The sequence below is a fragment of the Sander vitreus genome, chromosome 3 (assembly GCF_031162955.1).
Source record: "Sander vitreus isolate 19-12246 chromosome 3, sanVit1, whole genome shotgun sequence".
NCBI lineage: Eukaryota > Metazoa > Chordata > Actinopteri > Perciformes > Percidae > Sander > Sander vitreus.
The window spans coordinates 11,697,350-11,709,034 of NC_135857.1; the positions used below are offsets into that span (position 1 = coordinate 11,697,350).

Consider the following 11,685-nt stretch of genomic DNA (forward strand, 5'->3'; position numbering starts at 1 on the left):
TTGGATCTCTCCTCCGCGCAGCCCCGCCCCCATTCACTCACACACGGCTCCCTGCAACATGGAGAGACACAGCGCCGCTCCACACTGCTGACATTTGTCTACAGTTTTAATTGTTATTAACACAGCTGTATATTGTTAAGTATGAGAGGGAAACCTGTATTGGTACCAGTGTTTCTGCTGGTAACTCTGTGTTATTGCGGCCGCCACGGCAAAAAACACAGAAGTTATTGAATGCAACTAACTTCAGTTCGTTGAGTAATAGCGTGTAAGACGGAGCCTGCTGGACCTGGGCGAGAGATGTGACCCATGGCCACATTATCATAGTTCATAAAAATGCAGCGCAGCCAGGGACGATACAGACATTTTATACACAAGACGTGTGTAACGCTGCTGATCCACCAAAGCGCATTCGACCCGTGCTGGACCTATTCATAATGAGTCAGCCGTCACTTTGTTAGTAGCATACGCTTCAGTCCATCGCACTCCCCCTCTCACCCTATATGAGCTTCTGGGCTATCCGGGTCTGTTATTGTTGTTGAAAACAAGTGAAGGAGCTTTCTCAGAGATATATATATATATTTTTAATATATCCCAGGCTATTTATTTCAGATAATTTACGTGTTTATTTATGTGTTGCAGCTGTATATTTTCAAATTGGGAAGGAAACCCTGTCTTTGCATTTTATTTTAATCACATCTGTTTTAATAAAAGAGCTTGTGACAAGTGGCTTTGACTTCAAACTGAACATTTAGCCCATTTTGTAAAAAAAATAAATAAAAAAAAAAATATATATATAATATATATATATAATATATATATATTGTGTATCGCCATTCAGCTGAAAAATACAGAGATATGATTTTTAGTCCTGGAATAGTGGAAGATCTGATAAGAATCAGTGTGGAGGGGCCCAGTTTTGAGAATTTTGATGCTAGGGAGTGTGGCAAGCTGGTTTAGCCAAGGCCAAAGGGGAAGAAGGCCAGATTACAGGTGTTGGCCATCTGAGGGGCATTTGACAGCAAAGGGGGACCTGCTATAAGACTTTGAGTACAGTATAATTGTGCTTCAAATAATAAAAAAAAATTTACCAACTCCTTATTCTTGTTTAAAATAATTGACATAATTTATGTATGAATGTATATGGAGCGTGATAAAAAGGTGACCTTGAAATTGTGGCGTTAATGGCGACGCGAGGAAAGATTTGGGTGCACCTAAATTTTGTGCTGGTGCACCTAAATAAAAAAAGTTAGTCGCACCAGTGCGATCAAGGCAAAAAGTTAGTCTGGAGCCCTGTCAGGAATTGTAGGTTCCAGCATTTTTGGAGCCTGAAACGCGCCATCGTGACTTCAAAATGACGTAATATCCTGCCGGCGCGCCCGGATTTATGGCGTGCGAGCAGAGGTCGCGCACGGCTCTTTTTTTTTTTTTTTCAGCGGTGTGCGACAAAGTGGAAACAGGAGGCCTGAACGAGTTCGCCAACAACCGGATGCCAGGACTCTCACAGTGACTGCAAGTCTCTTGTAAACTTACTGGGTTAAGATGAGTTCTTTTATGGTGAATGAAAGGCTTGATCCCACCAAGTAGGTCATCCAATCAATTTGAAGCATTGACGGCAATGCTGCAGCCAGTTCTGCCGTGGTTTACTTTTTTCTTCTTCTTCTAGTAGAAAGAGCAACGTCGGTAGCCTTTGCTCATTGGTGCCACCTCTGTTCAGGAGAAGACTGCAACTAGTGTCGCGAGCACCAGCGCGGGTATAAATAGTCACGGCGTTCCCATGACGTCACATATGCGCGCGCCAGCTGGGCTAAAGGTTACTGTGAACCACGCTTCACCTTTGCCAGGGACTAAAACATTTTAATTAAGAAATGTTGTTAATTTAATGAATCTGGCAAGTTACTGTAACGTTAATAATGAATGTATCAGTAAAATCTTCAATGACAACAAATCGCAATTGTTTTATACAAAAATAATCATATAAAACAATATCCGTTCGCAACAACTACAGCATTTTCATGGTTATGTTTAGGCACTGGCAGCACTTGGTTAAGGTTCGGGAAAGATCATGTCTTGGTTTAATGCAGAAAAGGTCTGCACTGACTTGAAGCACGAGACACAATGTGTCTATTAACATTTAACCATCATCTTTTCCAAATCTTAACCAGTGCTCCCGCTATCTAAACCTAACCAAACGCCTCGTTGTCTGACTGTCCATTTGTTGCCCTGTTGGACTTTGCCGTAGTAAACTGGAATTATTCTTTAAACTTACATAATGTAGTAATACTATACTATTTTTGTGCTTTGCAGATTGTCTCTATCTCTGCCCTCCATTCCCCCCAGAATGTCTGTTGAATCAGCCACACTGCTCTGGCTCTGGAAGGATTACCATTATATATTTCATAGCCCCCTCAAAGCATCACTGTCACTTTTCTACTTTACTGGTTTTATGTTTAAACCTACTGAAGCATACATCTGTCTATAGGTGTGTGTGTGTGTGTGTGTGTGTGTGTGTGTGTGTGTGTGTGTGTGTGTGTTGGCTGCATTAGAAAAGCCTTTAAGATCCTCTCCATTGCCATGATTAAGAGAAACAAACAACAGCTGCCCAGTTCTTTCTTTGAGTACATGTGTTTTCTGTCTGAGCATGATCAAAATAATGCTGCTATATTTAAAGACAATGGAGTAGAAGCTCTGCTGGGTCTTTGCCTCACATACGGGTGCTCTTCGGATACTTCAGGTGTGCTGTGCTTATTCCATCTTGTGAAGGGCTCATTGCATTGGTGGAACAAAAACAAAACAATATAACAAAAACAATCCAAGGCACACTGGTATGACTAGCCATAATGCTGCCAGTCATATCAGAATTTCAGAGATGAGATTATGTAACGGGATGAGAGTGTAATGGGGAAATGGACATGGATAATTTTGGAATGGCTTACGACCGTATTTTTGGGTGGGTAAGAAGGCATTTAATTGAATAGAATAATCATATCATTAATTATTTAATCAATTAATCCAACATAACGGTGTTTCCCAAAACATTAAGGTTCATTGTTCTGAGGAAAACACATTAGTGCATTGATGAGGGTCATTAATTAGGTTAATTGATTTAATTGAATAAGACACGTTAAAGTTTCACACCTAAGAGACATACCCCGAGGAGAAAATAAATGCGGTGAAAAGACATGTAGAGCATCTGTGTAAATATGTAGAACAGGACGTAGTTCAGTGCAGGCTGTTTCTCTTTCCTAACAAAGACACAGAACCAAAAGTAGCTGAGTTTATACTCTAACCTCATTTGAACGTGATACACTCTGAAGCCTACAGGAACTGCTTTCTCTGTGTTTTTTCTTTTTACACATGATAGAGAAAGGAGAGGAACTCATGGTTATTTTTCAGAAAGCTAGGAAAGTTCCGCTATTATTCCATTTCAAACTTGTCAAATTATTCTGCCTCCATCCTTCTGTCATTGTTATACTGTATTGGGAATTGTCAAGCAACGGGTCACAGTATTAAAGAATAAGGCTGGTGTTATTCTGTTTTCTATTGTCATCAAATCATAGGAAACAAACCAACAATGTTTTAGTACCCCTCTCAATACTTTCCGACTTCCCTACCCTGTCTGTGGCTCTCAGCCCCAAGCCCATTCGACCCTACTGAACAGTAAATCTCTAAAATCAGGTCACACATTAAATAGTTTCACTTTTTTTGATAGACCCAATCATTTCCTAAAGCAGCTGGGCACTGCAGTTTTTAGCAAACACTATGCAACAACAAGAGCACATACTGCATGTGGGTGACTATTTTCAACTGTGGATTAATACACATTGGGTGCTCTTGTGAGCATTCATTACATTACTTGTCATTTAGCTGACACTTTCATACAAAGCGACTTACAATTGGTATACATGTCAGAGGTCGCACGCCTCTGGAGCAACTAGGGGTTAAGTGTCTTGCTCAGGGACACGTTGGTTGATGTATCGCAGTGGGAATCAAATCCAGATCTCCCACACCAAAGGCATGTGTCACATCCACTCTGCCATATGATTCACAGCAACTGGACGGTGTATGTGGGCTTGAGTCAAAATAAACTACAGTACCCATTAGGGGTGTGAATCTTCACTGGTCTCATGATTTGATTACGATTATCCTGTCAACGATTCGAATCGATTCGATATCACGATGCGTCACCACCTCAATATTATTATATATTGCTACACATGGTTTTCATCAACAAAGCAGCATCAATCAGTGAGATATATATATATATATATATATATATATATATATATATATATATATATATATATATATATATATAAACCCCCCCTTTTATTGTATCTGCTCTTAAAAAAAAAGACTTTTCCCGAATATAAGTCTGAACATAACGGACAAAAGTCAAAAACTAAAAGAAATCAACAAGTAACATCAGTAGGCAATAATCGATTATGGTCCGTCACTGCATTGATGCAGAATCGCGATGCATCGATGCAAGGATTCATTTCAACACCCCTAGTACGCATGTTCATGGAAATGAAGGGACTTGTCACCCCATGCAACGGTGTCGCTCATGGATGTGTTTTTAATAGTTTTTTGGACAACAAAGGAGGTCAGTGAATAGGATAAATTCAATGTTGGTGTTAGACTTTTGTTTTAAACAAAAACAAAAATATCTCCAGCCTTATCCAACAATAAACTAGTCTTTTCTTTTCCGCTTCCTCAGTCACCATTGATTCGCTGTACAAAGTGACAGAGGGCAGTCAATCGGACATCTTCCATCGGCATGCAGACGGCAGCTTCAACCCGGCCTGCTGTTTCACGGTGTACCATGGAAACCACATGGAGTCCCTCGATCTGGTGACGTCAAATGCAGAAGAAGCCAGAACCTGGATAACTGGCCTCCGCTACCTGATGGCTGGGATCAGCGATGAGGACTCGCTGGCCAAACGGCAGCGTACACATGATCAATATCCTTTTAACAACTGATAACAATTTCATGTTCATGTCATTTTGTTTTCATCCACCTCTGGCCTAGTGTTCCTGGTCTTAGTTTTCATTTGTTTGGACTCTGGAGCGTTTGTGTACACTAAGTGGGTCAAAAATAATATTATATCGAGTTATAATACTTGAAATTATGCAGACAGATTTCATGTAGACATGATACACACCTCATTTTCCTTAATGTGTGTGTGTGTGAGACGTGGCTGAAGCAGACGTTTGAGGAGGCGGATAAGAACGGAGACGGTCTTCTGAACATCGAAGAGATCTACCAACTTCTCCACAAGTTGAATGTCAATCTGCCGCGCAGGAAGGTCAAACAAATGTTTCAGGTCAGAATATGAAGCCATTTTATTTCATTTACTGCCAAATCCTGGTCAATACGTTATCAGTAATAGTCCCTACAATTTTAAGATAAGGTAACATTGTGGCATGCTAATTAAAAGGATACGTCTAAACAAAACAAGAACCATACAAACATTACATCTTACAAATACAATAAATTGCTCTTACATTCCTTTTTGAACAGTGAATAGAAATGAATTACCAAAACATTTACGAACATATGTAAGCCCTCTTATTAAATAAAAATGAGGTTTGCTTTTAGTTAAACACATTAAATTCCTTGTGTATAACTATTTTAGATCACTGATGTCACATTACTGTTGCATTTTTTGTGTGAGCATGTGTGAGAAATATTTCATATGTTCATTTGCGAGAAAGACCCTTTTAGAGTGAAAAGATGAAGTGTGTGGAGATGGCGGTTTCAATTTTTAAAACAAAAGTCGAACTGAGTAATGTCAGAAATCCAAATACAGTGTCTACAGGCTTTTCCAATGTTGCACTCTGAAGTGTAGAGTCACAAGGCAGATGCTGAGGGTCTAAACAGATCAAAAATATAATCAATACCTGCAAGTAACTCAGCACTCAAAGGACCAAGGAATGCGTGGCAGGCAGAACACAAACAGGGCTTCAAAGTTTAGCCAACACGGCAATAAAGACAGTGTTGGGAAAAGCCTGTGTCAAAATCTTAATTCCTTAATCCTTTTATTTTATATTGTGCCTACAATGCACATTCCTAAATAGATTTGTGTTTGTAGAGTGTGGTCAATAGGGGCCCAGCACCACATTTTTGATTATGAGGCCCCCTAACAGGTTTATTTATATATAATGAAATGGTAATGTAAATCTTTTATTAAAGTTCCAAACTGAACCAATTACCTCAAGAATTAAAAAAAGGTCTTGTCACAAACCAGGAAATCTATATTTCAGCTCATCTTACAACTGATCATAATAACTGAGACTGCCTTGTAGTATGTATTTTTGTAACATTTGATAAAACTATCCAAACAAAGTATCCCCCGAAAGCCTCCTCTTCTCCACCCCCAACAGTTTAGAGCTGATACAGTGGATTTCAAAGTGTTTTTATCTCTTCGTAATTGGCTAAACTGTAATTTCCCTCTCTAAAACAATTCACTCTTTGGGAAAGAAGATTAGATGGAAAAAAATAATTTGATTATCTCTTTCCATTTAAGCATTGGCAGAAAACGGCATTGCAAACCAGAACAGCTTGTGCAGTTGCTTAAAATACCATGATTCTGTTTGTTTTCTGTCCATGCATATCTAATGAAGTCCATCACAGTGATATATCCTGCGGGTTGTTTATAGATCCTTTCTGTGATCGAGCCCCCAATGCACACAGCGAGCTCATTATGGGAGTGCGATAGAGGCATTAGTTGGTATTATTAGATTTGGTGTGGAGTCGATGGGCCCCCGTGCGATCCAGGTAATATGAGACGCCCGATCCCAGCGAGCAGGCAGAGCGCGGCGGAGGGAGAGGATGAGCAGCGATCTGTGCTGTGTATGTCCTCGGGCAACATGTAGTGAGATATGAGGTTAGGAAAGAAAAAAAAAAAAATGGTTGAAAAGGTTAATGTGTTTGTGCCATAAAGAATGGTACAGTTTGCAAGCTTTCCAGTGTGAATTTGTGTTTGTATCAGTGTGGAAGAGAGAAAAATGACGAGATAGAGGGAAAAAAAAAAAAGATGCACAGCTGTTCCCCCGCGCACACCTTCACAGCTGACAACTCTATACTAATTTCAGACTGTGCATTGACTGATGTATTGGCAGGGCTTATAATGGTTTATCATCACTTAGAGTAATTATTGGTTATTGGCCATATAGCATGGCCATAACATTTCACTCACATCCATTACATTGTGTTGTAATGTTAGCTGATTTGTAAGGAGGCGAGTCACTTTTTTTTGTCTTAACCAATCAGTAGTGAGTGAGGTCCGACAGACACGGAAGCTGCTGTTGCTAGGAGCAGCAAATAAACGTATTTCACATTTATACATTTTTTTTTTAGTGTGTCATTCCCATCCAGACTTGCCATTTTTTGTCACTATTTTCCATGAATGTAGAAAGGTAGCTTGCTAATGACATCCCCATTTTTAATCTCTCCTACTAAGCTCTGATTGGTCGACTGTTATTACAAGCAGGGGATGGAAGCTGGATGTATTTGAATTGCTCAAGAAATCTGACAGTTGGGCGGCAATTTAGAAGTGTAGAAGCAGATTTTATGGTTTTTAAAATGCAAAATGAAACTCCAGTCAACACAGATTCAACCACAAAATCACACTGCAGGCCATGAGTTTCACTAAACCTGTTGTTGTAGTTGTGGTCTAACCATCAAAATATAATAGCGATGTGTCATTGATGACATATCACTTCCTCAATCTCACAGGAAGCAGACACGGATGATCAGCAGGGCACGCTGACATACGAGGAATTCTCCGTCTTCTACAAGATGATGTCTCTGAGACGGGACCTTTTCCTGCTGATGATGGCGTACAGTGACAGGAAGGATCACCTGACAGCGGAGGAGCTGGCCAACTTCCTGCAGAATGAGCAGAAGGTGAGAAGTCCAGCCGGTCTCGGGTTAGAGCAAATAAAATCCTCAGCCAGTGAGGTTAAACCCAACACATCTTTTATGAGGTGTCTAAACGACTTTCTCCCTAATCTCGCTTTGCTCTCTCCACAGCGCTGTGTCAGCGCTGGAGTATGGTCTGGCTACACCGCATATCTATTCTGGGATAGGGGAAAAAACGCTTTGGCTTGTTTATATTTCTTTAAACCAATTACAACCGTCCTGGGCAGCGCTAAGAATGATAGATAGCGAGAGGGGAGGGACATTCTGACAGCTGTCAGGCTTTATCCCAGCAATGTACATCTGTTGAGCCAGACTACTTTCTCCCCAATTAGCCGTTTCAATATATTCAGATCCAGCCACACAAAAGAGATTAGGTTCCTGTTCCCCTTAGTCTAACATGTAACTCCCTTTGTCTCAGCTGTCTGCCCAGAGGAATCTGCTCCACTAAATCTATCACACCTAAAATTGGTTTGTCTCATGGACGCCCTTTTCTTGTTGTTCATACTTTTTCTTTGCTCTTTTTTTCTTTGTTTTTTTTTCTTTTGTGTTTCTGACACACTCTTTTCTCTGTTACACTGCAATGGTGTCATTTTTCATCATGCTGTATTTCCCGCCTTCAGCCTGCGATACACCTCATTAATACCATTCTAAGACTGTGCTGCTTGTTTGACACGGCTGAAAATTAATTTAAAGGCAACACAATTGTGTTTTAAAGATAGGAAATCATTCTGACTCCATTTAGCATTTACACTGAAATGTAATTCTTTTGCATTGTTATTTACTACATGAATTACTACACTAAAGAGTCTAAACAAGGTCTTAACATGAATATTTCTCTTTTTTCTCTACAGATGGCCAGCGTGACTCCAGAGTATGTTGCAGAAATCATTGACAAGTTTGAAATGTGTAACGAGAACAAACAAAGAGGCGTCATAGGAATTGAAGGTAATTTCCTGTCATCTGCTTTTTCTTTCCTTTTTTCATCTTTCCCCCTTGTATCCGTCAACCATCAGTTTACCATCATCAATGACTTTGTTACATCCTCTCAAAACAGATCCCCAAATCAGGTATTGATAGAGTTTATACCATTATGGCGTTTAGGAGGTGTCAACCTGCAAGAGCAGAGTCACACATTGTGTGGCTTATTACCAGCCACGACAGTGACGCTGTGTGTGTGTGTGTGTGTGTGTGTGTGTGTGTGTGTGTGTGTGTGTGTGTGTGTGTGTGTGTGTGTGTGTGTGTGCTCATGGCAAAATGTGGTCCTGGAGACATCTACTGTAGCGGGAACTACCACAGAGGCAGTTTTGAGTACAGGTCTTGTATATGCTTGCAGCCTTATATTGCCACAGCGATAGTGTTGCAATCGTGTAAGATGCAGTCATGAAACTTCATAGGTGTTTAGTTGGGATCAAAATGAAGGCCAAGTTTGAAGATGGTTGTGGTCCGAGCAAGGGCGCCGGAAGTAGGGGGATAGGAAGTAAGGAAGCCCCCCCCCCTCACACACACACACACTTTATGCCCCTGTCCTGACTTGGCGTTGTGGTGGGTCTCTAGTGATTATGAGATGTTTGCCAGTTCACAAAATGAATGCTAATAGCCTACACCACTGTTAACACTGAATAAATGGTGTGCAATAAGAGTGATGAATTAATGAGAGTAAACGCATTATACATATTTCTTCCAGCCTTTTGAGACTAAGTTAGCAAACTTAAACACATCAAAATTAAATAACTTTTTAAAATTGTGATCATCTGTACAGGAGAATATTTTCAGGGTTTTGTCGAGCCATATAGTATAAATATAGTAATATATAAAATAAATATAATAAAATAGTATCTAGGCCTACAGTACATATTTAAAATGACACTCACTTTGTAGATCTTTGGCTTTGAGCAAGATGTAACATATGATTCAAGAAACTTTTAAATGAAATTTAAGTATATCATAGTAATTCCATCACCATTAAATTTTAGAGCAAATATACTAGTTCAATTTACATTTCCATCAACCACATTCTTTTTATTATTTACTGTGAATTCCACCCCTCATAATAAAAACCTTGAATCCTGACAATGAGTGGCTAAAAAGAATAAAAACGAATGACCATGAATGTTTTAGGATTTTGTCTTTTGGCAAGTGTTCTTCTCTGAGTGTGATTTAAAGTAACACCACGTGCAACTGAAGGGTGAGCTTAAGGGAGAAGATGGATTGAGGAGCGTATCTGGAGTGAGAAAATTGGGAAGTCAGAATGAGGGCGGCGGGAGAGAGAAAATGAGAGTGTGACAGAAATGAGGGAAGTGAGTATAGGGAGAGGAGATGCGAGGGGGAGGAGGAAGGGTGAGACTAATCTGGTTGGAGGCATGAAGGACTGATCAGACCCTGAAGGCCAGAGATTGCGTGTGTTTAAACACGCTTTGTGCACAGATGTGACAATAATGTACAGATTCATGTTAACATACTTTTACAGTGTGATGAGCTGTTAATAACAGTGTTTCATGTCATACAGTGCACTGTTAAAAATCTGGATTTAGCCATGCTGGCACCATGACGAGATTGTGTGTCCAGTCTGATCACTGACTTTCCATATCCAAAATATTTCCAATATCTGCATCACGTTTTTCCGTTTCTCCTCCACAGTCTACTTTTCCAAATTAGCTGTCTGCTTTTCATGCTCTTGGTATTTTTGTCTCATTTTTATCCCTCCCCTCTGGATGACAGGATGCTTTCTTCCCTCTCATTCCTCTTCATGCTGTACCAAAAGTTTTGGCTGTGTGAAGTATATCCATCAGTAACATGGTTTCAAACCTCACCACTCTGGTTTCAAACCACAGCGCTCTGGTTTGAATGTGCTTGTCTGTCATCCTTTGGTATTTTCCCAGAGATCAACTTGCAAAATGAAGAGAGATTCTGTAGATGTCACTGTTGGAAGCTGCTAGAAGGTGTATGACGTGATCTGGAGACTGGTAGTTTGAAATAGAAAAGTTCTTGTGTAACGGTGTTCACTTTTCTTTTCAGGACATTAAATCTAAATGTAAATGAGATGTAGGAGGGATGAAGAATCACTGCATGACAAACACTATAGTCTACATCTACAGCCATTTTGTGGCTCTGTGTGTACTTGAGCTAAATGCTAATGTCAGCATTATGCTCGCAATGACAATGCTAACTCATAAGATGCTTGGGCAATAAGTGCTACACACAGCAGCAATCAACTTGAAACAATATATAGCCACAAATCAGTACTGTGGTACACCAAAAATATAACTGTAAAAATGACATACAACAAAGGATATGTAAATGTTGCACATGTCCTGTGAGGTAAAATATTTAAATACATAGGTATTATAAAAAGGAAATCATGAAAACCATAAAACCATGATACATAATGCATACAACTAAATGCAACAGTGCCTTTTTGCCTATGGACTACATATAAGTAAGGATTAACCGGTTTTCTTGTTGAGTAGTGTTATAGATGTTGGGAGGAAAGAAACCTGGAAGTTGTTGTTTTTACCTTTGCTGGCTCTGTAACGTGTCATGTTAAGCAGGTATAATGTTTCCTGTTTACCAATTTAGTATAGCTTGTTAGCATGTTAACATTTTTCAATTAGCACTAAACACAAAGTGCAGCTGATTGTCATTGGTTTTGCAGATATTTTGGTCAATATTCTACAATTTAATTCATCCCGTGGGGCAACATAAATATCTGTATCTAATTTAATGACATTGGGACATTTCACTCAAAACCACAAATGTCAACC

The 11,685-nt window shown here is 39.7% G+C and overlaps 1 protein-coding gene across 1 annotated transcript in view; it reads left to right on the top strand.

Annotated features, from left to right (window-relative positions):
* plch1 (phospholipase C, eta 1) overlaps positions 1–11,685 on the top strand; it is a 54,137-nt gene that overhangs the window by 16,432 nt on the left and 26,020 nt on the right. Inside the window, exons 3-6 of the mRNA XM_078243438.1 lie at positions 4,718–4,961; positions 5,195–5,324; positions 7,739–7,909; positions 8,776–8,869. Coding sequence (XP_078099564.1) covers positions 4,718–4,961; positions 5,195–5,324; positions 7,739–7,909; positions 8,776–8,869 — 639 coding nt within the window. The remainder of the gene's footprint in view (positions 1–4,717; positions 4,962–5,194; positions 5,325–7,738; positions 7,910–8,775; positions 8,870–11,685) is intronic.